Genomic DNA, 25,804 nt, shown 5'->3' on the forward strand with positions numbered 1-25,804 from the left:
CGCGGATCAATTCCCTAAGTAGGATTTCCGCACCAATGCACCCTCAAAAGATTAGTCGAGTCAGCAGGATCGTATTTAAGCTCGAAGCGTCCCCGCACACGAAGGTTGAAAGCCAGACCGGATGTCGCAAATTGTCAAGTTCTATCCATCAACTACAGAAGACCATGCAAGAGTTCATCAACGCTCAACCTCTCTTCTTTGTTGTCAGCACCCGATTAGCAGGTCGTCATATTAACCCCCCCCAAAGGGTCATTCAGCACACTCATTCGCCATTTTAAGCGCGAACATTATGGCCTATCTCGACGCCACGAGCTCTGGCTGCGAAACAATATCTCACGTGTACGAGAATGGCCGAGTCACCACCATGTTCTGCAGCTTCGGTCTCAGCCTAAAAATCATGAGGCTATTCTGCGCGGGCCGTGTTGTGGAGAACGACAATAACGGTTTCGACGAGCAGAAAACTAATGTGGAGAGTGACGTCGAATTGACGGGAATTCGTGCCATCATCTTGCTGGGCATTTGGAATGTGCAGACTGCGTTTGGGCTGGAGTGCCTCTTGCTAGACAAGAAGAAATGCTCGAGAGTGATCCCGAAAGAGGAAAAGACTTGGAGTCTGGAGGCGAAGGCGCAAACCATGATTCCATGGATCATTGAGCGACGAAGATGACAGAAACGAAAGCACTCTTCTGATACCAGAGGAATTCGAATACAAAAGCTTGGACGGATGGACCAGCATGTGTAGCACTAGAAGAGCACGTGGATAATGGATGTTAGCTGAAGATATCAAAGTGTGGGGGAGGCGGGTTGGGCATCAGTGGGACACTCTTTTGGTGGGCATGCTGATAGCAGTATCGGTAGTGTGGGTGCTCCACATATCATGTCTCTTGATTGTGGATGCACCGCCGAGAGTTACCAGCCATAAATCCTCAGGGCGCAATCAGATCCCCTAAAGCTGCACGCATAACGGAACATGCTGATCGGCCTCATAGGGCTCAAGATAGAAGACTGTAGTACATGCTAGCATTCTATGGAAAATCGGCACATCGGACATCATCCGCTGAACATGTTCCCAGGTTTTGGGAGAGCATCAGGAGGATGCAGACTTTTTTCTTGAAACAGACTCTATCTTCCATTACTCTTTCAGTTTTCTTGCTGACACTAGCAACAGGCTCAGCAGAACAGCTATTTTTTGGTGAGATTTTGTGGTAGGTGCCATCATGTACACGAAACCTGGCCAACGTCGGTCACGTGTGTCCGATCTCCTGAAGTACCGCAAAACGCATTTGGCCCGATGACGGTGGACAGGTGATAGGAAAGGCTTAATATTTTCGTTGGTTTCTACCCACGAGACAGAAAGTTCGTGAGCTGAGCAAGAGCACCGCCAAGCTCGTTCTGTGCTATCTATTTAGATTAACCGACATCTCCCGCCATGCAAGTACAATCTATTCTTCTCGCTTCATGATCGACAGCTTCGACGTTTGCTTCTCTGTCCTTTTCGTTGGCCTGGACTAGCAGTAGAGACGATTGTTGATTGTGTCATACGGCTTCGCCGGTCTAAATTTCTCTTTTCGTCGGTTTGACAGTTTCCTGTCCTCCCTCCTGCATAGTTGCAATGTAACCATGTTTTAGGTTAGATTAAGGTTCATGAGATCTAAATCTCTTTTATTCTTTTACTTCATTTTTACTCTTACGCCGTTCGTCTTTCATCATCGCTAGGTTGGTAAAAGTATGCAGCACTGCCTCTAATTTTAGATTCAAGGTTTGATATTCTTCTTCCGGGTCTCTGTCTCACTCCAACCCTTTTTTACCTTGAATTTCCCGGCGAGATCAATATACCCAGAGTCGGTCCACTCGCTTAGCATCACCGCCTCGGTTGCTGGTGCTGAAAATAACTCTTCTAGATATGAAGATCATATAAACCCTAGGCCTGATCAGTGTCATTCGCCTTCAGCATAGATGGGGCAACGGCCAACCCATTTGCCAGGTCGCAATTTATCTTGCCGGCGGATCAAAGAACGAGATTAAGCTTCTCTCGCATTTGCAGTTCTGTACTGCTGTGGTATAGAGCTGCGCGTCAACTAAACTACCCCGTGCAGGCCACATCTCCAGTTTGAACACCTGGTCGTTGAGCTTGGATTCGGCATGGCCGTTGGGATCAAGGATTCGAGGTTCCACAAACGGCTCTGCATCTAATCTATCGACAGCCATTCCCATCGTACTTCATGCACTTCCTTGAGACGATCCTTTCCACCTCCCTATGAAATGTAGTATCTCGAAATCCTTGGCGCCGCACCGATAGAGTTTTTCAGGCCCAACATAGATCTAGCCCAACCAACAAGCAACAGGTATAGACCATTTGCGAGTGGCCGAGCCGTTGGTCCCCAGTATGCGGCACGTATTCACGATTCTGCTTCTATGCATTTCGCTAGGATCAACTTGCCAGCCTTGACCATCACCGTGCTTGCACCGGACAGGGGGTTACCACCAATCCTAGCTACTCATCGCGCCCAGTACCGACAAAATGCTGCACTGTACCGTGCTTTCATGCTGCGGATCAGGTTATAGCATTTCCCGCTAGCCAGCCGTCTCATCACCTCACTTTGTGGAAGGGCATTCACCCCATCCTAATATGGGGACTCGTGAAGACGCCGAACTGGTCCACAAAAGCGTGCACGATATGACAGTCGTTCTGCAGTATGGTTTATCCAGATTATCTATACGAAAGTCTGGGTACGTCTTTTGAAGAGAGTGTCAATCGGAGCGTCATAATCAGGCAGGTGGTCTTCACACTAGGAATAGGTGGCAACCGTGACACATTAGAGGCGAAAAAGTATATGAAGGGGGCACTGGTCCTGATAGATCGACCTCTTGTTTCTTGATATAAGATTCTTGACTTGTTAGCTCTTTGACACATTCCCTACTCACGTATTGTCTTCGCACTATCTTATATAAGATTGATTCCGAAAGAGAAAGCTATGCATATGAAGTTAGTATCGGTACTTGCCGTTGGCGTGTTCGTCGTTAATGGCCTCCCCGTTGCAGAGCCTGAAGTATGTTTTATTCTGTCTCTTTCTAGACCTCACCTCTCCTTGATTTTGTCAGGAAGATATTTCCAGCCATTTTCAAAGCAGTATACTAATAGTAAAAAGGCCCAAACCTTTGGCGTTGGTCAAAGTCCGCCTGATACCGTCACTTTCGGCCAGCCTTCAACAACCACAACTTGGGGCAAGGAGAAGCGCGACAATGCTGGTCAGCCAGATAATATCATAACCATCGGGAAGCCAACCACAGTCGTGACATGGGGCAAGGAGAAGCGTGATGATGCAGGTACTCCGGATAATATTGTAACTCTTGGACAACCGTCAACCGTCACAACCTGGGGAAAGCGAGACAGCGAGCACAAGAACCCACCAGATATCATTACGCTTGGTCAACCATCCACGACCATAACATGGGGAAAGCGAGACAGCGAGCACAAGAGCCCACCAGATATCATTACGCTTGGTCAACCATCCACGACCGTAACATGGGGAAAGCGAGAAGTTGGGAAAAAAAACCCACCCCACATCGTTACAAGCCCGCCAGATACCATCACGCTTGGCCAACCATCCACAACCATAACATGGGGGAAAGAGAAGCGTGACGGAATTGAGTTTGGCAAACCGAAGGACACAATCACACTCGGCAAGCCCGATTCCACCATCACCTGGGGTAAGCGGGCCCCTGATGCCGAGCCGCAGACGCTCGATCCTGTCGACTGTTCGTGCGTGAACGCGCCTGTGGGTAATTACTGCGGATACTGCGATCAGATTTCGGGTAGCTTCATGAGCTGGAACAAGTACCATTGCGGCAAGGGTGGAGCATGCAAGAGCTTGGGATACAGTGACCAGTGCGTAAGTGGAAAGGCAAGGTGCCCACTCTAAGGTATCTAGCTTGTGCTTGATGTGAGTATGGTCGGTTCCTGGTCGTTTTGTGAAAATGCTGATCGAAGTTTTAAGAGTGGCTTTGTGCGAAATGTGAGCGATGTTTCGATTTCTTTGGTTCCTTAGTGCAAGTGTTGATTTTGATACCGTGTATCAAGAGGACGAAGCACTTCTCTTCGAGCTAGGATTCTCCTCCCTTGGCTCTCCCGATCGCTTTTTGGGTTGGCTCTTCGTTACTCCAACTGCTAGAGCTGAAGGGCAGACAATGGGCCACGCGAACAGCTTGATGGTTGTCAGCAAGATCTCCTAATTTCTGGTAGGCTTTGTTGAGCCCACGTATATATCCCATAGTCCAAGTGTATAATTTAAGCCGTTTCACACTCCAACACCTCATAAAATACAATTAACGTTCTGATTCCACACATGGCACTTGGTTAATGTGGAATTTCTTCACCGCGATCTAGCACGCCTAGTTCTATGCTGGATATTAATTCACGATATTCGCGACATGTGTTCGAGAATACTTGGATATGATCCTAGAGCCGGCACTAATGGGACCCTTGTCAGAGAAAGAGCATCGAAGCTCGTCCCGCGGAGTAGTGCTCAATGGAACGCTGAAAGCTGGCGCGTCCGGCCATTGAATAGGTTGTAATATAAGGTATGGAACGGCACCTAACCAATAAAACCCTATTTTTAGCACCAAAAATAGAAATGCGGTCATTCTAATCAAGACTTAATGGTTTGGGCAATGCGACGGCCTGCAGCACAGCCGGTTCCTGTTTCTCGGAAGATCATCAACGACCACGCCGGGATTCTTATTCTTGCGCATGTGTCTCCAGGGTTTGCTATTTTAAGATCCGGAACTATCATTGTGAATTTGGGTGTTTGCTTCTTAGGGATTTGGGTCTTTTGGACACGGAGAACAGATTATGCTCTCCGGATTTCCCACTTGACGTTCGTGATGCTGACTTCATCGCTAGCTTTTTCGTCGTAGTCGAACCATTCCCCTTCGGCAAGTTCGATGTTGGAGAATTTGGTGCCAGAAGCAACACCCGTGGCTAGCCATTCGCCCTTGGATGTCATCAGATATGCTCAAGGATAGGGGTTATATCACAAACGGACTTCAGCGCTGAACTCGGTAAACTCAAGGCCGCGACAATCGAATTCGAGTATGCTCTGAGTCTTAGCGGGTTCCGTTTGAGGATACGCAGCAGGTCCTGCTTTTATTATCGCGGAATGCTCTCTCTAGTTGGTTTAGTGAGCCATAGGCTGAGGATATCTGGGAGGACAAAATGACCTTACAGTTCTTGCATCTCCAAACAAAGTTCGCCTCGCCTCTGCTGCCGCTCACCTCATGGGTCTCCTATGCTATATTAGACGAGGGGACGCCAGAAGAGAGGGGTAGCGTACGAATCGACTCATGGTGACAAAGTTAGGATGGGTTTCACGGCAAGACGTGCACTGAACCTTGAATGTGTAGAAGAAGGGGCTCTCAGCCGTGTCGTTTGGACGTAAGTCCGTGACTCTGGCTTGTTAACCGTTGTCGAGCGTAGCTGGCATGTGAACCTACCCGTTGAGCTCGGCGGTCAGGGCGAGCGCAAGCATGTTAGAACGGGAATATCTAGGTAGCGCTTGTTCGAATATATTTTTCGAAGTTGAAGAAAGTCATGGCCAAGATGCGGGGCCCTCGATACATGTCCCGCATTCACGTGATCGCGTGTCTGAGTCAGCCGAATTTTCAAGCATCAGGCCATCTGCCCATCGTGCCTTCCAACCTCGGAATTGGAAAGCTCAACAAGTTCCTCTTTCCACTAACGTCTGTCCTTATCGCCTATCGCTGCGAATCTGCTACCCCAGGACTCCATCTACGCACACATTCGAACCACCACGAAGCATGCCCCGATAGCAATGCAAGCCCTCTGGTCCCGGGCAGCGCGCAACCCGGGTACCTTTAGATACATTTCCTGCATCTCCAACTCCACAGCCCTTGTACGGCAGCCCGGTGTAGCCAGTCTTCGTGGTGCGTGGGCTTTTGGGACCCCAACGTCGACTTTTGTCTATACTGCGATATTCGCCGCTGGTCTTGCAATCGATGCAAAGGCAAAGAGAGATAGGAGCGAACAATGGGACTTGGCATTTGCTTTGTTGCGGGAAGAGATGGCGAAGCCATCCCATCCCACGCCTCGATTTGAAACACTTGATCCGACTGTCGATGCCATGATCTCCACAGAACAAGAAGTGGTTGAAGATATGAGCATAGGGGTACCGGGCTATATCAGGCCCGAGGAAGTATGGCCAGAAGGCGTGGATTGGCCTTTCATCTACCGAATCGCTGGCACGGAGCTTATTGATGACCCTGTCCTGCTGCAGCGTCAATCTCAGATTGACTTCCAGGGAATCGCGGAAGACCTATGGAAGCTCCTTTCGTTCGACTCAAGGATGCCAGGGACGCAAGCTATTGATTGGCCTGTCAGCACAGGTCCGGACTTAGTCCGCCACCATCTGCCTCCACAGTCGTTGTGGTCTTATGATCACGTCCGAGAGAAGGCTCTGAGGAGAAGGCACACTTGGAAGAAGGTGGCAATTCAAGAACTTGCTGTTGGCATACTGATTCATCGATTACTTGCGGCTACTCAAGCACATCAACTACCGCACCATGTTCTCCAAACCCTACCACAATCTATTCTTGAAGTCGCCAAGCTTGACGAGATTGAACACCATTCTATTGAGAGAGAAATGTTGCAACACATGCGGGGATTGCACAATATGCCTGGCGAGCTTTCCGCCGAGAAGATTCTGGAAGCCAAGTCATTCTTAAAATATTCTGCAACACCCGAGTTCCATCAAGACGCTGATGGAGACTTTTACTACATTTGCCAGCAAATGAACACAGCCATAAAACAACTCCTCTTTGAAACAGACCCGCATGGCTGGCAGATTCCAAAAACTATTGCTAAATTGTGCCACAATTTTCTTGTTTCCTCCGCCGCTCCCGACGTCCAGACATTTAATATTCTTCTTGCTGGCCTTCAACGTTGGAAAATGCCCGATATGGTCGATATAGTTATACAGGCCTTTTATGATTGTAAAATCCGCCCAAATGAGATCACAGTCTCCATGATACTGGATCATTACATCCAGTCTAATAGCCCGACGGAGTTTAGCAAGTTCGTGGCTAAAATGCGAGGCTTCGGCGGGGCCTTGATGTTAGCAGATCCTGGCATCACCATCAATGAAGCTGGCGGCGGTCGCCTTGTCAAGATAGACGACCGGAAAATCTATCAAAAGGTTTTCCCTACGCCTTTAGTTTTTAATACCCTCATGCTCGGCGCACTTAGATTTGGAGGTTTGGAGCGGTCCCTCGAGATATACTACGAGATGAAGCAAGACGGCTGGGGGCTCGATGTTATGGGCCTCAACCATTTCCTCACAGATTGTGTGCTCCGCTGCGACTGGGACAACGGCCTCTATATTTGGGAGGAAATCAACAGCATCAAGACGACAGCAAATATGAGTCACTTGGCAGTCGCCTACTCCACCATGCTGAGTCTATGTTCCGTCACACGCAATTCTGCCGCGTTTAACCAGGTCTTAACTGAAATCGCCCGTCGAGGGTTCGATCGCAAAAGGATCCTTGAATCAGCTATGGCAATGGCGCATAAAGCGCAGGAAGAGCAGGATATTGCAGCCCCCCCTCAGACAGCGGACAACGTACTCATTGCGATCTCTGCATATATGGATGATGTGGGTCCGTCTCAGTCTCAATCCCAAACTTCAAGAGATATGTGTGACAGCACTCTAAAAGAGGTTGCCTCACCTATAGAGGAACCCGAGGAGGCTTGGGCCTCCTGGCTTGAACATGAGCTTGGGGGAAACGTCACACATGGGTCTAACCAGCTATCGGATCCTAGTCGGTTGGAAGGGACCAGCCACCCGAAAAACGCAAAAAGGAAACAGATGTGATGAAATCAATATGAGTTGTAGGTCGCAATTGGTCACTTCGAATATACCCAAGATGGGCCTTGTGTTAACAGCTACGCCAATGCTGGTATGATATACCAATCTCATCATTCATCGAGTGAAGGAAAGGTCGGTCTGCCATTACTGCGATCTATAAACACTCTAGATTGGAGGCGAATGCGGAACCCCCTAGGCCCGACTCCTTTAATGCCAAGACAACTTGTTCTTGGGTGCGCCATTCTATGTACAACACTCCACAACACCCTTTTTACTCCTGCAGGGCAACATACCTTTTGCATACGAGGCTGTCCTATACACTGCCTACATATATGGAGCTGATCGTATGCATTTCTCTGGCATCCATGATATTTTTGAACGAAGAATTACGGATGACGTAATGATGTACAATGAATGTATCAGATATGACTCGGTTACGATAGGATTAAGATTACATCACCACTCAACAGTGAAGTCCGGCTCAGATACCTTTATCACATTGCTTTCCGCCGAGGCCAGTCTTCTTGCGCAAGCCCAGGTCAGGAACAAGAATTGTTATGTTAGAACCATCATACCTATTTACTGGCCTTAAAAGTTTTCCTCCTCACTGGTTGAGTTCCCTTTGCCTTGCCAAGGCGTTGATCAGGAAGCGGGTTCACAGCTATTCTCCATGGAACTAACATTTCATGCTGTCACAACTGAGAGGACTTCTTGTAGTGAAATACGTGTGGAAAAATCTCTTAAATCAGTGTGACCTATGTATACTCGAATGAGCGGTACCTCAGACTTCGTTCGACGTACCAGTGATGGTAGCTGCACCAATGTTACTACTTTATCCACCTTGCCATCAAATATCATTCTATCCGACCGGTCACGCCCGCGCCAATCACGGGACACCTGGTGCGGTAAACTTGATTTTTCCTAGCAGCAACCACAGAGGTTACCCAGCGGTACAAACGGCAAGGTCTAAACAGAAGTAGAAGTGAAATGGATAATTGACATTTTCTTCAGGAGCGGTCTAATGTTCTAACATTGACACTCAGAAGAATACGATAAAGCATTTGATTTAGGACAGAAACCAGGATCCTTCCAAAACCCTTCTTATTTTCAGCCAAATTTGCTAGAGCATGATGTCAATGCTCGAGAGGAGACATTAGTATGCTGTAATATTTACCTGTTTCCTAAAATGAATATCACAACCCAGTAAAGCTGTCCTTCCCGTCAAGAGGGGTTCCGGATTATTGTGATGGGTGAATCCCTTCTTCCTACGCCAACTTCCCCGGCACAAAAGGTAATCCAGCGCTCAATCCACCATCCACTGCCCAAGCCTGCCCATTGACATAACTACTTTCATCGCTCGCTAGGAACAATACAACTCTAGCAATCTCATCCGGTTGGCCTCCTCGCCTCAACGGGTTCAGCTGTCCGATCTTCCTTTCTGTGCCCCTTGACCGCGCAGCTTCGTAGGTGACCTTCGTCATTCCTGTTTCAATCAAGCCAGGACACACGGCATTACATCTGATGCCGGTGCCTGTGAGCTGATACGCACAAGTCTGCATGAGCGAGATAACAGCAGCCTTAGACGCACTGTAATCCGTAGGCCCTGCATTTGACCGAAGTCCTGCAACGGAGGCGGTGCCAATGATACTTCCACCAGGATACGGTTTTCCAGAGCTCGTTTTCAGCATGGCCCTCGATGCATATTTCGCTGCTAAGAAGACACTCAACGTATTTGTCTTGAGAATCTTCATAAACTCCTCACTACTACTTTCCCAAAATACTTTTGCGGAACTGATACCGGCGTTGGCGAAGAATACGTCCAGACGACCGTATTTGTCTAGAGCTTCTTGGACGACATCATCGACTGACTCTTCTTCTCCTGCGTCAAACTGGCGGGTATGTATGTCAACGTCCGGGTATAGGGAATGGAGTTCGCGCTTATGCGTGGGGAGATGGGAGTCGGCGAAATCGCAAAGGAAAATAGCTTTGGCGCCATTGCGGGCAAATTGATGGGCAGTAGCTCGGCCGATACCTATTGGGGAGTTTGCGCCTGAAGATGTGTGAGCCGTGTGAGACCATGAGCATCGCATCTTACGATGAGCGCTTCGCGAGTGTGAAGAAGTTAAAGGCAAGATAAGTTGTACGAACCCGTGATGATAGCGACCTTTCCTTTTAGCCTTCTATCACCCAACGACATCAGCAACTTAACCATATCCCAATTTTGTCGCCTGAATCGAGAGATTTCATACTCACTGTCCCACCGAATCCCCCGCATTGGTTCGAACCTTGGGTATGTTCTCAAACGAGCCAGGATCTGACAATGGCTCCGAGAGCTCTTTGCTAAGAAATTGTTGTTTTAATTTTGGACCGGGCGGCATCTTCAAGAAAGGTAGGTGAAGTGAGAAATCTGAGTGAGTTGTGGGAATGCGGGAGCTTTAAAGTGCGGAGCTGATGACGGAGGTTCCAGAAGTTGAAGAAATGCCGAGGTACTTTCGTGGATGGCCGAAAAGGGAAAGCAAGCTCTCCTTGTCGATGCAGACGACAAAGCAGGGAAAGATCATAGAAAATATTATTTTGAGCATCTCTACGATTGAAAACTGCTTCAGGATGACGCTCTGAGTTAGGCGCGAAGACGGGGCTCACTTGTTACCACTCCATAGCACTCTGACAGATTTTGCTTGCATTCATTTTGAGGCTGAGCTGGGAAAACATATGCTCTGGGTATCTAAACTAGGCAAACATCTCGATAGGTAAGGCCCCTCTCAGTAGAACGAAACCGTGGTATTATCCGCAAACAGCTACTGGCATCCCTAGTAGTCTTGGAAGACATGTTGTAGTCCATGCTTACGAGAAGAGGGTCTAGAACAATCAGCCAAAACCCAAGTTCAGGATGTGAGGGAACTCACTCTATCTGTTGGGTTCGTAGTGTATTTTTTAGAATCGGGCCGGTGGTGTTGGTCGTTTTCGGGACATGCGACACAGTGGAGGACCCATTTGACCCTGGGTTGTTGCTTCGTTGCTAGGCAACTCGTAAATTCAATCACTATCTTCTTCATCGGCCACGACCTCGGCCTCTTCCACGCCCTCGGGATCGCCCTTTTCCTCGTGGTGCTCTACCTACCCGCTCATACAACTTTTCTTCCGAGAAAGCAACGTCTGCAATCCTGATATAGCTTGGAATGCCATTGTCGACTATAGCAAGGATGACGTTCCTAGAGCCATGCCTCAGCTTCGCATATAAGTTGCCATCCGATTTAAAAGCATTATACGGAGTAGTTGCAAGGAGATCATTTAATTGGGCAGCTGTAGGCACTGACGTCTCGCGCGCGTTTATGACAGCAACACGATAGTCTGGCTCGCCGCGAGCTGTTTTCTTGAATTTCCCGGCTGGCTTGTACACGTCGAAAGTAACTCGGAATGGGTTTAATGAGTCTGGCTCGAGGGTGAACATGGGTGGAGCTTTGTGATCATGGGTATGAATGATTTCGAGGAGGCGGTAGATGTCAGTATAGCTCCTGTACAGCCCCAATTTGACCATGGGGCCACATTGTAGTCGCTTTGAAAGGTCTTCTGTGTCATGTCTTCCCAACCTTCGCCATATCTCAACGAAGAAGCTTGACCGTTGGGGACTACTGTTAGTGCTAGTATGCTCAAGAGCCGTGTGCTCGGAAGGTTGTAAGCCTGGGCGGTTGTCATCCCAGCTCCCTGTGCGGAACACGACATATCCAGTTCTTTTCAGAGAAGCATACACTGTGTACATCTCGAGCGTCAGCTTTCCTCCTACGCCACCTTCGAATCCAATGAAAGCAGCATAAGCGCCCTGCAGGCTCATGGGGGTTCCCTCTTGAGGCTTCGACGTGGAGTCCTCATCCTCAGTGGGCTTCGTCACGGGCCACCGACAGTCTAGGCTGCCCTTCTCGATCAGGAAGAGGGCTTCCTCCGGCAACAGCCAAGTGGTGATTCCCTTGGTCTGACCTATTGTCTGGAAATTCTCACCTTTGGCTCTCTCTACGGATGCCATGTTGTGCCCTGGGTCATAGAGGCCCAGTAGGTGTTTCTTCGGGGTGTGAATGCGCTGCCATGATAGGACGCCGTGCATGGCCTGGCGGGAGGCCTCGAGGTTAGAGAGCTGGAGAGACGTGGCATGCGGCTCGAAGTCCTTGTCGCCGCGCTTGGGGAGAGTGAGATCTTTGGAGTCGTACGCACTGGAACTGTGTCAGTGGTACCTGCCTTAGTAGGTATTGTTGATTGTGGGAGCCTGGGAGGGAAGGTGCCTTGGGTGAGGGAGGACGCACGTGAGCTTGTCGAAGAAGCGAAAGTCCTGTGTCTCGTCGCTGAGATCGCCTTCGTCGGCACTTGCGGCAGTACGCAGGCGAGAAATATCCTCGTCTTCGTCAGCCATCATTGCCTGCCGAGTGATACCGAATGGTATGGCGGGGTTTGTGGGTGGTGGAAAGTCGAGGTGGGATGCATCAAAGTAAAACAGGAGCTGTGACTCCTCCGTCTCGCCTAAACTTTCCTTGCTCATCCTAATCTGAATGGTGCCAAAAAGCCACCTTACGAGATAGCGACCCTCGAGCACATTCTGAAGCTAGGGAGCTGCTGGTACATTTCTGTTGTCGTGTACTGTAGTGCAGCACATTCTAACGCCTCCCGGATGCTGCACAATCGTGTTTCGAAACCTAGCTCTCATATTTCACTCCTAGATGTTTGGAAGAGCTCAATACCTCAACCAGGTCAGCGGAACCATGGTCTCTTGAATGGATCCTTTCTCAGGTCCCAAGCCTTTCCAATGGGTTCGTACTCGCGTTCACTCGCTTCGGAGATAAACCTCTTGAGATTGTGGAATTCCCATCCTCGTGCGCCCGTTGCGGCTCCCTGCAGAGGGATCCTCGATGCTTCGTTTTGGAAAGGGGAAAGACATTGACTCCTTCGATAAGTTGGATAATAGCCAACCTCAAGTCACTCCTTACGCTCGATCGACCGACTATTTCGTAAGTAGTCAACTGATCCAGTCGAGATTCGAGAAGGCGAATGTGTATTATTGAGGCGAACGACGACCTCAGTATCTCGGAAGCTTTGATCAAGTTGTGGGCTGAGCTCTCGGCTTCTGGTGATTAAGAAGCTTAACACCATGCTGGTGCAACGTGGGATGAGCGGTTCGTCACGTCGTCCTCTTCCGACGGAAGTCTGAGGCTCTTACGGTAAAGTTTTCCAGAGCCGAGTCTCACGCGCAGACCGCCGGAGGGCTGGCGATAGCCATGGTCCGGGCGACGACAGTACTGCACAGGAGCACGCTATCCGAAGGCGATCAAGCGCCACATGGCAAATACGATATCGACATGCAGACTCCCCACGGGGCAGCAAAGGCAGTCACCAAGAGCATCCAGAATGACGCCTCATACTCACAAATCTTGACCGGTGCAGCCTTGGCAGACAGAGAGTGGAGGGCTTGTATTGGGTGAGATGGCCAATTAAAAGACCATGACTGAGCCAGGCAAAGTTCAGACAAGCTGTGGCGTACTGTAGGAGGACAGTCGAAGAATGAAGCCGCCTGTCAGCCCAGACTCGCCAAGCATTGCCCCATGTCCTTGAAAGCCTCCTTCACGAGTGTTATTGGGAGAAGTCGTGGGCCAAGAGGAATCAAGTTGGCGTGGCTGGGACAGCCTAGCTTGGGCACGATCGGTCGGGGTGACCGACACGCAGTCTGCTTTCGGAGCGACGTCGCTATGTAACCAAAGACACACAAGGCAGTCTGGGAGGCGCTGCGGGGAATACTTTGCAAACAGCAAGTGTATGCGCCGGCAACATGAACGAACATACGAGATAGATGGGCGAAATTGGAGAAACTCATGGTGGAGCCGTCTGCTGCGGGTGCCGCCAATCAGGCAAGCATCGACGGTCCTTGCAACGCTAGTCTTTCTCCGCTCCCTGCATCTCTTCCGAGTCACTTGCACCGGACGTGCATCCTTCTCTCCAAAGCCAGCAGTTTGTGGCAGACTGAAGCCGGGGAAAGCAGCTGCACGCATGTGAGGCGATCACGGAAGCGCGTCGAGGTGATGTTGCCCATGCACAATTGGCTTTGCAGGACTCCAACATCCAGAAGTACGGGACGAGTGCGAAGGCTAAGGGCCTGGGCTCCCGAACACCTTCACTTTGCTCCACAGCATCCTGGGTCAGGTCCCGCTAGGCTTCTCAACCATTACGCTGGATTGCCCTAAGACATATCATAAGCCACCCGCGCGCTGCTGCAACGCTTTCTCACACTTCACAGCAGCTCGTTATCTTGCTGTCTCTTCCTATACAGATTGAGAGCCCTTGCTCGAGATCGCCCGTAAGCTTAAAGCTAATATACCTGAAGAACCCCCCGCCGGCATATGGAATTCGTCGTTGACTTCTTCTGCCTTCTTCTCAAAGCCATTTGCTAGATTCTTGGACTCCAACTCCAGGTCCCTTAGTTTCTTTTCACAATGGCCTCCACCGGTGTTGACTATGCTCCCCAAGCCTTCGACGAAAAGAAGCCACCCTTGGACCAAGAACAGCCCGCTTACAGCTATGATGTTGAAGGTCGTCGCGGGTCGCTCGCTACCTCTGTCAAGACCGTTCACGATTCCACTCGGCGGAAGCTTAAACCACGCCATATACAGCTGATCGGCATTGGTGGTACAATTGGTACCGCCCTTTACGTCCAAATCGGACATGGACTGCTGAATGGCGGACCAGCGAGTCTGTTCATGGCTTTCACAATCTGGTAAGTCTCTTCAGAGGCAGCATTCGGTCGAAACCCGGTAAAGAGAATGGAAAACATATAAGAACAAGAGTCTTACGATTTGGTGCAAACAGGTGCTCGTTCATTCTAGCTGTTACGTTATGTAGGGATATCCTTTTCTTGAGCTCTACTGCCCTACCCCATTGCGACATATTAGGACCTTCAGCCAAAGCAATATCAAGTGCTCGCAGAGTCATTCCAAGAGCAGTCTAGACCAACCCAAAAACGCTTCAAGCCTTTTATAAAACCCAATGCGTCAAATCCCTGCTAAATCAAGACCTAGGTATGGCCGAAATGGTCACTTACCTCCCAATCTCATCGCCTTTCATTCGTTTCGCTGGCCGCTACGTTGATGATGCATTTGGAGTCGCTGCAGGATGGAATTTCTTCATCTTCGAGGCCATGCTGGTCCCCTTTGAAATTGTGGCTTGCAACGTCATTATCCATTTCTGGAGTGATATCGTCCCCGCTGGTGGAATTATCGCCATTGTTATCTTTTTATATGGGTAAGTCAGCTGCTTTTGAATATCGCTCAAGGCACTCCTGAATTCTACTCCCCAGACTCACTTGTAGCTATGGCACTAACCCTGATGAAGAGTAATCAACCTCCTGGCAGTGAAGTGGTACGGCGAAGCCGAATTCTGGGCTGCTCTTGGAAAAGTCTTGCTTATTATCGGTCTCATCATTTTTACCTTCATCACCATGCTTGGCGGTAACCCTCTTCGAGATCGCTTCGGCTTCCGGTTCTGGAAAAATCCTGGTTCCTTCGCTGAACTCTACTACACCGGTGACCTAGGCCGCTTTTTGGGCTTTCTTCAATGCCTTATTCAAGCTTCCTTTACAATCGCTGGACCAGATTATGTTTCCATGGCTGCGGGTGAAGCCGAGAACCCTCGACAAGTGATGCCCCGCGCCTACAACGCTGTATTCTACCGTCTGACAGCCTTCTTTGTCCTCGGAAGTTTGTGTGTGGGAATCAATGTGCCATACAACGACCCCGAATTGACCGCTGCCTTCAAAGAAAGCAAGCCCGGAGCTGCAGCGAGCCCGTATGTTGTTGCCATGAACAGGCTCCGTATCCAGGGGCTCCCTCATATTGTCAACGCCATGGTCTTGGCCTCCGCTTTCTCGGCTGGAAACTCGTACGTCTACTGCGCGTCCCGCTCTCTCTACGGTCTAGCACTCGAAGGCAAGGCGCCGCGATTCTTAACCAGGTGTACACGGAACGGAGTTCCAATCTACTGTGTCGCTATCGTGCTTGCCATCGCCCTGCTATCCTTCCTCCAATTAAGCGAAAACTCAGCTGTCGTGCTCCAATGGTTTGTCAATCTTGTCACGGCCAGCCAATTGATCAATTTCAGTGTGATGTGCTTCACCTTCATCCGGTTCTATAAGGCGTGTCAGGCGCAGGGGCTCGATCGAAACACGCTGCCGTATAAGGGCTTCTGGCAGCCGTACGCGGCATGGTATGGCCTGGTTGGCACTTTCGTGATGACGTTTGTGGGAGGTTATACGGTGTTCTTGAAGGGCCAATGGGATGTTCCTACGTTTTTGTTCTCGTGAGTCTAACCAAATCCCCCATTCTGAAATATACCTATCGATCGTTGGGGGAACTTTGAGATGAAAAGGACCTTGCTGATACAAAGTAGTTACATGATGATCTTTGTCTTCCCGGTTCTTTTCCTTGGATGGAAGTTCATTAAGAGGACCAAATTCATGAAACCTGAGGAGATTGACCTGTATCAGGACCTGGAGGAGATTGAGGAATATACAAGGAATTTCGTGCCCACGCCGGATAAGAATGCTTTTGATAAGTGGTTCAACAAACTGTTTAGCTAGGGGTGAAAGTATGGACTGTAAGGTAACATAGGAATTGGAGTGATTTGGGGGATGTACATATCAGCTCTTTGAATTGAGGAATTGGAAATCAAGTCTTTCATTTCGGGTGCATACCCCTGCAGATGGATGTGCCTATTAAGGAATCAATAGTCGCGGATCGTCCGTATTCGAACGGGTACGAATAACCTTCTCGAACCGCTTGTAGATGCCACCAGGAATATGAAACCGCGTTCGGAAAGCTTGTTGACTTAGAATTCAACATAGGCGAACCTTGGGAAACCATGCTAGACATATCTATTTCATCTTTAAACTTCATGTCCTCATTTTATATTTTTCTTAAACCCACTGCAAAAGGGTTTATGCACAAGAGGTCTGAAAGACCTTATATCGATTCCCACCACCCGACGCCAATGCATGTCGCGAGAAAAGTTGATTCAGACTATGGTCAAGAATGATAAGGACACATAATGGGGGAGAGCAACTAGAAGAGAAACGTTGGTATATCATCCAACTTAACAGACTTCCTTTTCTCTTGTTCCAGGTCCTTCCCCCCCTTTTCAGCCTTTCGTTTGGCGAGGCGTTCTGCTTGCTCTTTGAGCACTGGCACGCTACCCGGAAAGTCGAGGGAATTCAGGAGGTCGAATGTAGGACGGGAAGCTGTTGATCGCGTTCTGGGGTGAGACTGGTAGGCTACCGGAGGCTCGGAGACATTCGTGGACTGGGTGGCCATGCCACTCGAAGTATCGAAGACCTTTGCGGGCGATGGCGATCTCTTTGTTAGGGAGAAGTCGTCGAGCAAGTTGACCCTCGATGTTGCTGGCCGAGGATTGGAGGGTAGCGGAGGCTTTGTAAAGGATCCTGGCTTGGACACAAATTTACTCTGTGATGGGCTAGCAGATGCTTTTTTGGAGGGTGGCTTCGAACGTCTTGGTACATCCAGGTCGTCATCTTCGGAAAGGTCAGAACTAGAGAAGCCATGTGGAGGTTGAGAGTCTATGAACGACAGAGGTAAGACTGGAGGATGCGTCGCCGATCTGCTAAGAACGGCCGGTCCAACACGGCTTGGTTTTGCGGGGGCTAGTATCAACGTATCTAAGATATCTTCATGTCTATGTTTCTTTGAAGACATGAAGTCGTCTTTCAGCGCCTTTCTCTGGGCCTTACTTGGTGCATGAGCTTTTGCCTTCAGCTGACCCTCTAATGAAGGCCTTGCATTTGCAACCACTGGGCGGGGAGTTTTCTTTCTCGTTTGCAGTTTGTTCTTCAGTCGTTCATATTCGGCTAAATGTAGGTGTCGAGTGAATAGTTTGGCGGTTTGGAGGAGCTCGTCTTCAACCATCATCCATTCGTCATCGTGAAGGTGAGATTCGTCGATACCGCTGCGCATGAATCTAGGCTTCTAAGCCGGATTCAAAGAGGCACCAGAAAAGTGACTTACTCTCGTTTAAGTGGGGGCAGCTCTGAGACAGCAGGCTGGGGAGAGGAAGAGGGTGCATGATCTGACAGTAATCGTGTCTTCTTTGTTCGCACCGCAAAAGGAATCTCTGAAAACCCATCGTCAGAATCTAGGTGTTCTATAGTTGATAAGTGATTAGCGAAGTGATAGCTTTGGAGCATGCCCACGTCTTTCGCACGTACTCGCCTGTGATTTCCCTTTTCGCGGAGGCGCAGAAACAGTCCCTGAAAATAGTCTCTCATCATCATCATCGTCGTCGTCGTCGTCATCGTTGTTGTCGTCGATTGGTTCTCTTTTCGTAGGTCTCGAAGCCGCCTTGCTCAGCCAGGGCAGCTTTCTCGGCATGGTGTAGGGTAGCTGAGACGTTGTCCAAAACAAAAATAAATATTTGTCCGTCAAAATCAAAGCAAAGTGGTTGCATATTGTGAGATTAGATGCTTTGCATCGCCAACTTGCGCGCCGCTTCTGCCATGCAAGCAAGACGGTAAGCGCGTCAAAGGAGCTGTGAGGTGGAATGGCCATGTCACGGGATGACATGGAAGCAGGTGCCAATTTCCGAACAAAGCTTTCCTTTGATGATCCCTGTCAAATTGGACCGCCAGCAACTCCGCCCTTCACTTGAGGCAGCATCACGACACCAAGCTGCCATGCTTCGCGATACATAGAGGCCACGTTTCAGATTTCTATTCCTTTCGGTTATGTTCTGCGATTCGTGTCTCTTAGATACACTTTGGGTGCCTATTTCATTGTGGATTCGACTTGTCGTCTCTGAGTTCGTTTAATCCGAACCCAAACTCCCGGCCGCAACCTTCATTGAAGCATAGAATGAAGGTCCTATTTTTTCTTGACGGGTTCCTTGCTTCCTTGTAATGCCTTCGTTGTTTCGCAGACCAGGCGATAGTTCCTCTAGCGATAGCTCATCAGAGGGCGCCAACGAGGACACAAACGCACCACCGGAGGACTTGAACCTTTTGTCGAGGATCAAAACTATTGACTCTGCTCAATCCGAACGCCAGGTGCCGGGAAGCCGCCCTGCCATCTCACGGAATAATAGCCAGTTTCGTGATCTTATTCTTCATTCGCTGCTCGAGGACAAAGCGCTTCGGGAAGCCGCCGAACATCTGGGCAAAGATCGGAGTGCCCCAGAAGTCCAAGAACTTGCACAGACGACGTATCGAGCGCTTTGTCAACAACTTTCGGGACAATATGAAGTCGACAAGAAGTATGCTAGTGACGAGATGCGCGCACACCGTGCTGCAGCGCAAGAGGGTATAGATGCCCTGACGCGCAGCCACCTTCCCCAACTTGCAGCGCAAGCAGTCGGTGAAACCAACGCACTCATGTCGCACCCTGGTGCCGCTCGCAATATCTCTGGTCTCGAAAATGTTCTTAGTAGCATCCCCCCTCTCCTTGAGCTTCCCCTTCAAGGTTATCCTGGTATCCACAGCGATCGTTATGCTCGCGAGTTCGTCGAAATTGCTACCATCGGAAGGGGCGGATATGGAAAAGTGTACAAGGTCAAACACAAGCTCGATGACTCTTTCTATGCGATTAAACGAATCATGGTCAGCCCAGCGCGTCTACAGAAAATAAAGGAGCATGGACCAAAAGAGATGGAAAGTATGCTCAATGAGGTTAGGGCGCTTGCGCGCTTTGATCACAGCAACGTCGTTCGATATCACAATGCCTGGCTAGAATTTATATCAGGGCAAATGGACGTGTCGGCGCCCCCTACAGCTTTCGTTCGGATCGATAGACTCCTGGAGAACGGTTTTACCAGACCCGACAGTGTCCGCGGTGTCGACAAACTACCGTCTAACTTCAACAACCTGTGCTTTGAAGACTCACTTAGTGACGAAGGCCTTAAAGAGGGCCTGGACGTTGTTTTTGAAACTAGTGATAGAGGCGGTGGTCAAGACGATACAAGCTACGGGCCTCAGAGTGCATCTTCAAACGACGCGCGGATGACAGAACAACGCCGTTCACGCTGCATTAGTAACGCAACGATTGAAACGATGTCTTCCTCCCGTTCTCAGATGAGCACAATTCATGGTTTTGGAGAGGAAATCGACGAAGACGTGGAAGTCATTCCAAGAAGTTACCAGCCAGTCCCACAGGACACTTCTTCCGACTTCTCGCCAAGTATGTTGTCGCACAGCGACATTCCTGGCCATCTCATATCTACACGCGCGTCAGGACCGATCTTAACTCTCAACGTCCAAATGAGTCTCTACGATACAAACCTGGGCGAGTTTCTGTCCGTCGAACAGAACTCTTTAGCTGCCCTAAGCAATCCCACATCCGTCCAAATACGCCATTGTTTCCACCCGCACGTTAGCCTCGACCTCCTCACCAAAGTCCTCGCCGGTGTCGAATACCTCCACGCAGAAGGCGTCGTACACCGCGACCTTAAACCCGCTAACATATTCCTCTCCCTCAGCGCCTCTAACATCGCACCGTCCGGCTCCGTGGACCTCGCTAGCTGCCACGACTGCCCCACACGCACCTCTCTTCACATAAATCCCCGCATCGGAGACTTTGGTCTCGTCGCCGCTCTAGGAGACGGCTGTCTAACATCCGATACTGCCAAAAAGCCAGTTGGGACGGAGCTTTATCGGCCAGAGAGCGTCGTAAGGGTGAACGAGAAACTAGATGTTTTCGCGTTGGGAATCATTGGGTTTGAGATGCTGTGGAGATGTGGTACCAGTATGTTCCCTTTTTAGTGACACTTTCCATGATATTCTTGGCTGACCGGGTAAATGTAGGGATGGAAAGAATCGATGCTATCATGCGGCTTCGGCGAGGTGAGCTTCCCTCTGGCTTTGCTGACGTGGTGGGGGGTGGTGTACCGGAGATCATTCAGGGGATGGTGTGCACGGACGATAACGGCAGGTGGAGTTGTGAAAAAGTGAAAACAGAGTTATGGAATGCAATGGAGGGGCTGAGGCAGCAGCAAGTTGGTTTCTGACGTTATGATACCCCATTTAAGAATTGAAAGCTGAAGCTGCCAACTGCTTCAATATTTCGCAAAGGTGTCATCATGATATAGAATTGTGATAATAGTGCACAGAGAATGCCCACACAACCCCCACACGCGGAAGAAAACATTGGAGTACGCAATCTTCCATTCTAGTCGTGCCACCAAACCTTTGCATATACGTACAAAGGAGCCCCTAATCTGTATTGATCAATACCTTACCTCCATGTTCCAGAAGCTAAACTCCAACCTCGACTGCAAATGGTTACCAAAAACCTATCGCAATTTCGAATTGCTCCAAGGTCGAACAAAATTTGTCTTGCCAGAAAGACTCCAAAACACCGCGCTTCCATGTACGCAGAAAAAAAAACCTCCCATCGAAAACCTGATATTCTCATCAAACGCCTTTCCATTCATATGCACAACGCTGTGAACCCGGTCACTTTTAATTGAGTTGGGTGGCTTGAAGGGAGGCAGCACTTATTTAAATACTGACGTAACCCCCCTCGTCGCCTCCCGGTGCATCTTCCCATCCTTTCCCGACCTCACCGAGCCCGGGCCCACGTGTATCCATGGCCATTCCCTCACCCTCTCCACGCTCAACCCACTCTTTCTCGTTAATATCTTTCCAGATGCGCTGGAAATAGAGCCTCAGTGACCTCAAGCCACGGAGGTAACCCCGGTCAACGCCATCTGGGTCTCTTGGTGGGCAAGGCACGACTTCGGGAAGAGGATCTTCAGCTGTAACGCAATTTGCAAAGTCTACAATTTTGAGCTTGATCTCGGAAGGTCTATTAGGGTTGGATGTAGCGTTCGATGGAGGACCAGAAGATGGGACACCTAATATGTCTTCTCGATTCGAGTTTGAAATGCCATTTAGTAGTGTCGGAGTCTCTTTGTCCTTCTCAAACCCATCGCCGCGATCATACAGCATGAGGAGGCTGCTAGCGTAGAAGCGGTATCCAGGCAGCCTTCTAATCATACCTTCCAGTATACTGATCTTCTCGAGAATGATAGGAATATGTCGAACGGCGGCCTTGTATCCATTTCCATCAAAGAAGAATCGTTTCAATGCATCCTGAAACTCCTTTCCAGCTTTCAGATCGCGACCGAAGTACTTGTCTTCAAACACGTAGCTCTGCGTCTTAACATTCCAGATCTGCATTCCACAGACCCTGACACCAAGTTCGCGGCTCGTTGTCATCTGGCACTTGCGGCGTTGTGAACGTTGCTTCTTCTCGTCCGCTTCAACACCGTACTGCCGCGTTCCCATTTTGAGGTCGAGAACGCATGGTTTGGACATACCTGCCGTAAGATCCTCAAGAAGAAGGAAGTGTTGGACACGTTCGTCAGGTTGCTGCTGGGCTTGTTCGGGATTGACTGGCTCTTGAGAGGCGAGGGGGACCGACTTCGGCTTCGGAACCACGGGCGCTGGTAGCATGCTATCAACAGAACCAGCTCCTGAGGGACGTTGCCCAACACTTCTGTCACCTCTCGAAGATTGGCCGTTGATAGAGCCATTCGCCTGAGATGGGGTCTTAGTCTCTTCATCCATTGCAAACACCTCCTCCTCGCCGTCTCCCCCATATGCCTCTTCGTAAAACTCTAGATTGCTTCTTCGACTAGATTCTACACTACAAGGTCTACGTGTGAGTCCACCACCCGAATGACGGCGCCGTGGAAGTGTAGAAGGGGAAGATGACGGCCGATATTCGTCGTTGCTTACGTAACTGGACGAGTCGGATATTGCCCGGCCACCAGCGTGCCGAGCACTACCCACAGATAGCTGGCGCTGAGCTTCGGCCTTGAGCACTTGCTTTCGAGTGGATTCCTCCGTGAACGGCACATGCAGCTCAGAGACATCCGTGCTATTTCTCCTTATTGACGGTGCCGATCCCACAATGCCTTGTGAGTCTGTTCTCATCTTCGAGGAAATACTATGATGATGGTGTCCATGACGATGACGATGATGAATAGGAGGGGGAGCAAAGACCATGCGCAGCACCTCTTCTTGCAACTTAGTGTTGATCGTCGTTACACCCCAACTGGTATGCTGATGCATTGGTGGTCGCGTCGGGCTTTTCTCCGAGGTGAAGCCAATGTCACTTTGATTTCTTCGATGGTATTGTGATGGTAATGACGAATTTGTCATCCACGGGTCGGGAGTAGCAGAGCGAGGCGGCACCCGGAAGAGATTATCGGGTATAATGTGCCGGTTGTTCTCAAAGATGACCTGGGGCACAGGCATGTTGTGTTGAGAGTGACTAACCATCCTGGGGAGTTCTTCGGGCATACTGGATTGGTTTGGCGGCCCTGAGACCTGCCTTGAAGACATGGGATCAGCGTTGGACGCTGATTCAGAATTGCCAACATCCGTCTTTGGCTTGTCTTTGTTGGTCTTCTTTCGTTTTGGCGCTTTGCGATACGTGACATTGAGAACACCGATATACCTACGAAAATCGACAGCGTAACGTTAGCAAACACATATACTCACATGGGATGGGACTCGGGGCGGGCGATGGCATCTTTGCTGAGATTTCAGCTTCAAAGCTACCGAACAGTTGCAGAAATTGCGGCGTACCTTGGCAAGAATTCTAGCAACTCTGGATGGTGCCGCTCCACTGTCTCGTAAAACTCATTCTCTCGGTTGTTGAGCTGCTTGCAGACGGCCCTCCTAGAAAAGCGGTAAACAGTTGTGTGGCCGCCAACCTGGTGATCGTAGGGTTTGAGTTCGACTGCACCGAGAGGGGCAGGGGGTTGAGGGACGGGCGGTGGCTTGGTTTCCTTTCTATGCGACGTCGCTGTCGGCGTTGTACCTAGATCATCAGTTGCACTGGACTCATATCCACGAAGAGAGTGCGATGATTCTGCCAAAGACTCATAGCCAGATTCGGCCGAAGTGACTGTCTCGGATGGTGAAGTAAACGTCTGCTTGTCTTCTTCGGGCACAGTGGCTGAAGCCGGAATATCACCATGGAGACATTGGTTCGTATCTTGAGACTGTAGAGAAATTTCTACCTCGTGAGGAGTCTTCACTACCTTTTCCTCGGCCCAGCCTTTAGGTAGCTTGCCTACATGGATTGACTTCCGTTTCCGAACACTCTCAACCTCTGTTTTTCGTATCTCTTCTTCTGGGGGAATCTGCTCTGGGGACGCAAATTGGCGATGAGGAAAATATAGGGCAGACGAGATTTGCTCCTTTTCAGACTCGTCTTCTTCAGAAACCGGTGAACGCTCTGCTGTTTCGTCTCCTCGGGCATCGAAGTAATCAGCAGGCTCGCGAACTTGCGAGGCTGGCCGTGATTTACAAGTCTGTCCACGGAGTCGTTCGAAAGCTGCGGTAGGTAGACTCTTAGAAAATGAGGATCCTCGGTCAGCACCAGGGGTGAGGTTGTGGTAGCTTTTGATCTCGTCTAGTAGCCGCAACGGAAATTCATGCTTGTTGCCCCTCTCCATAATCGCCCGCATAGTCTCCTCGACGTTTGGTTCAGTAACTTTCTGGGCATCGCTACCGCGATTCGGCGCGGGCTCAAAGTAAGACTCAATGGGGCCTTTGTGGGGGGAGATGGCTGCGGAGGAGGAGCGCGAGAATGCGTACTTATTGGATTCTGGTGTTTGCAGATAGCCATAATTAGGGCCGGCCTCACTGGGCCCAGGGGAGATTGCACCCAGCTTCAAGAGACCCTCCTCTTTAGACGGCTGCGTGCCCTTCTCAGTCCCGCGTCGTTCTTTGGTGCGGCCATCTCTTCGCTTCTGTTCTTCTGCCACGTCGTTCTCCTTGAACACCCGAAGATAGTGACTTGCCTTCCGACTTCTGGCGGCCACTAGCTGCTCGGCCTTGGGGAGGGTTGCCTCGATCTTCTTGTCAACGTGTGAACGATCACGGCCGAGATTTTGGAGGACGCCACTGCCGTCGTTAAGTGTAGCCTTTCCTTCCCTCCACGACCTGTAGCGCAATCGCTCCTCGCTTTCCACCAACGTGCCATGTAACGATCTGCTGCTGGAGTGCGAGTCGGGCCGTTGAGGTGTAGAAGGACGATGGAGAGGCGAGTCAACCGGACTCATGAAAGGGGGTGGACCGTGGTGGACACTGGCGGAGTCCATGTCGGCACCGCCGTGCCTGCTTGGATTGAATTGGGTTGCGAGGAGGCTCTGGTGGTCTTGGAGGGATGTATGGCACGGAGGGTTGCGCTGGCGAAGGAGAGGGGCCTCCGTCAGTGTCCTACAGGGAACCGCTGACACTGCCATGTCTGATAGGCCATGGTCGGGGGCATTGTAGATGGTGCCTTCCAAGCGGGACGTGAAGCGTGGAGAGGACGAGGGACTGTCAGAGCCTAGGTACGTCGTCGCGAAGATGCTGTCGCGTTCCGAGAGTTGAGGCTGATCAACCGACGGCGTCCACAGGCGGTCGAGCGCAATCGGGGCGGTCTTAGAGCGGCCCGTCGCAGCGAGGCTCTTTGGTGTCACCTCTGTAGAGTCTTGAAGACGGTGGGAGGGTGCATGGTCCGGGTTGTGCAACGCATTATTTGACCTCACCGCAGGGTGTGAGGTATTTTCCGGGGCGTTCGAGGCGGGTGACATGGAATCGACATTGGTTAGGCCGTCGCGGAGGGGTGGATGGAGGTGCGTGGCGGTCTGTTTGGCAGATACTTCCCGGATGAGGGACTGAGAACTGGGGCGGGAGGACCAGGAAAAGGAGCGGCAGGGCACAACGGGCGCCGACAAAGCTTAACGGCTCTGGCACGGCAGCGCGATAGCTCCAGGGGCAGGGCAGCGGCGGTTTGGGGCCTATGGGCAGTCCACGTTGCGAGGATAGGGCGATGTGTTGGGTAGACAGGGCGACGGGTGTGAGATGTGGCGTAATGACGACAAGCCGGGTGTTC

The 25,804-nt window shown here is 50.3% G+C and overlaps 11 protein-coding genes across 11 annotated transcripts; 6 read left to right on the forward strand and 5 right to left on the reverse strand.

The window, feature by feature from the left end:
- Positions 1–54: 54 nt before the first annotated feature.
- BDR25DRAFT_302795 (uncharacterized protein) lies at positions 55–1,041 on the forward strand. The gene has a single exon (XM_033689878.1). The coding sequence runs from the start codon at positions 290–292 to the stop codon at positions 665–667; it is 378 nt and encodes a 125-aa protein (XP_033548817.1). The 5' UTR covers positions 55–289; the 3' UTR covers positions 668–1,041.
- A 2,135-nt stretch (positions 1,042–3,176) lies between these two features.
- On the forward strand, positions 3,177–3,713 carry BDR25DRAFT_200844 (uncharacterized protein; the record flags this gene model as incomplete). The annotated part of the gene is made up of 1 exon (XM_033684383.1): positions 3,177–3,713. A coding segment is annotated over one exon (537 nt), but the record flags the coding sequence as incomplete, so codon positions are not given.
- Positions 3,714–4,571: 858 nt separating this feature from the next.
- BDR25DRAFT_259253 (DUF866-domain-containing protein) lies at positions 4,572–5,572 on the reverse strand. The gene is made up of 5 exons (XM_033686578.1): positions 5,494–5,572; positions 5,334–5,448; positions 5,221–5,286; positions 5,046–5,168; positions 4,572–4,994 (listed from the first exon to the last, which is right to left on the reverse strand). Exons 1-5 carry the CDS (start codon positions 5,526–5,528, stop codon positions 4,851–4,853), a joined length of 483 nt encoding a protein of 160 aa, XP_033548819.1. The 5' UTR covers positions 5,529–5,572; the 3' UTR covers positions 4,572–4,850.
- Positions 5,573–5,590: 18 nt separating this feature from the next.
- On the forward strand, positions 5,591–7,886 carry BDR25DRAFT_324503 (uncharacterized protein; the record flags this gene model as incomplete). Its single annotated transcript, XM_033692164.1, has 2 exons — positions 5,591–5,648; positions 5,839–7,886. 2 exons carry the CDS (start codon positions 5,591–5,593, stop codon positions 7,884–7,886), a joined length of 2,106 nt encoding a protein of 701 aa, XP_033548820.1.
- Positions 7,887–8,958: 1,072 nt separating this feature from the next.
- BDR25DRAFT_259260 (NAD(P)-binding protein) lies at positions 8,959–10,310 on the reverse strand. The gene is made up of 3 exons (XM_033686579.1): positions 10,134–10,310; positions 10,029–10,060; positions 8,959–9,930 (listed from the first exon to the last, which is right to left on the reverse strand). Exons 1-3 carry the CDS (start codon positions 10,256–10,258, stop codon positions 9,146–9,148), a joined length of 942 nt encoding a protein of 313 aa, XP_033548821.1. The 5' UTR covers positions 10,259–10,310; the 3' UTR covers positions 8,959–9,145.
- Positions 10,311–10,932: 622 nt separating this feature from the next.
- Positions 10,933–12,282, reverse strand: BDR25DRAFT_221589 (uncharacterized protein; the record flags this gene model as incomplete). The annotated part of the gene is made up of 2 exons (XM_033685036.1): positions 10,933–12,085; positions 12,176–12,282. 2 exons carry the CDS (start codon positions 12,280–12,282, stop codon positions 10,933–10,935), a joined length of 1,260 nt encoding a protein of 419 aa, XP_033548822.1.
- A 255-nt stretch (positions 12,283–12,537) lies between these two features.
- Positions 12,538–14,308, forward strand: BDR25DRAFT_353742 (uncharacterized protein; the record flags this gene model as incomplete). Its single annotated transcript, XM_033695208.1, has 10 exons — positions 12,538–12,739; positions 12,765–12,918; positions 12,947–12,993; positions 13,038–13,341; positions 13,384–13,533; positions 13,587–13,672; positions 13,707–13,909; positions 13,937–14,060; positions 14,115–14,214; positions 14,242–14,308. 10 exons carry the CDS (start codon positions 12,538–12,540, stop codon positions 14,306–14,308), a joined length of 1,437 nt encoding a protein of 478 aa, XP_033548823.1.
- On the forward strand, positions 14,161–16,537 carry BDR25DRAFT_259261 (uncharacterized protein). Its single transcript, XM_033686580.1, has 5 exons — positions 14,161–14,631; positions 14,724–14,752; positions 14,933–15,155; positions 15,246–16,208; positions 16,299–16,537. The coding sequence occupies exons 1-5, from the start codon at positions 14,351–14,353 to the stop codon at positions 16,486–16,488; spliced, it is 1,686 nt and encodes a 561-aa protein (XP_033548824.1). The 5' UTR covers positions 14,161–14,350; the 3' UTR covers positions 16,489–16,537.
- Positions 16,538–16,969: 432 nt separating this feature from the next.
- BDR25DRAFT_313201 (uncharacterized protein) lies at positions 16,970–18,289 on the reverse strand (the record flags this gene model as incomplete). Its single annotated transcript, XM_033691364.1, has 3 exons — positions 16,970–17,867; positions 17,927–18,062; positions 18,127–18,289. 3 exons carry the CDS (start codon positions 18,287–18,289, stop codon positions 16,970–16,972), a joined length of 1,197 nt encoding a protein of 398 aa, XP_033548825.1.
- Positions 18,290–18,574: 285 nt separating this feature from the next.
- Positions 18,575–20,912, forward strand: BDR25DRAFT_333447 (eukaryotic translation initiation factor 2-alpha kinase 2; the record flags this gene model as incomplete). Its single annotated transcript, XM_033692839.1, has 2 exons — positions 18,575–20,650; positions 20,710–20,912. The coding sequence occupies exons 1-2, from the start codon at positions 18,814–18,816 to the stop codon at positions 20,910–20,912; spliced, it is 2,040 nt and encodes a 679-aa protein (XP_033548826.1). The 5' UTR covers positions 18,575–18,813.
- Positions 20,913–21,379: 467 nt separating this feature from the next.
- BDR25DRAFT_16979 (SAICAR synthase-like protein) lies at positions 21,380–25,751 on the reverse strand. Its single transcript, XM_033684121.1, has 2 exons — positions 23,503–25,751; positions 21,380–23,371 (listed from the first exon to the last, which is right to left on the reverse strand). The coding sequence occupies exons 1-2, from the start codon at positions 25,500–25,502 to the stop codon at positions 21,406–21,408; spliced, it is 3,966 nt and encodes a 1,321-aa protein (XP_033548827.1). The 5' UTR covers positions 25,503–25,751; the 3' UTR covers positions 21,380–21,405.
- Positions 25,752–25,804: the final 53 nt, after the last annotated feature.

This window comes from Lindgomyces ingoldianus (genome assembly GCF_010093535.1).
Source record: "Lindgomyces ingoldianus strain ATCC 200398 unplaced genomic scaffold BDR25scaffold_12, whole genome shotgun sequence".
NCBI lineage: Eukaryota > Fungi > Ascomycota > Dothideomycetes > Pleosporales > Lindgomycetaceae > Lindgomyces > Lindgomyces ingoldianus.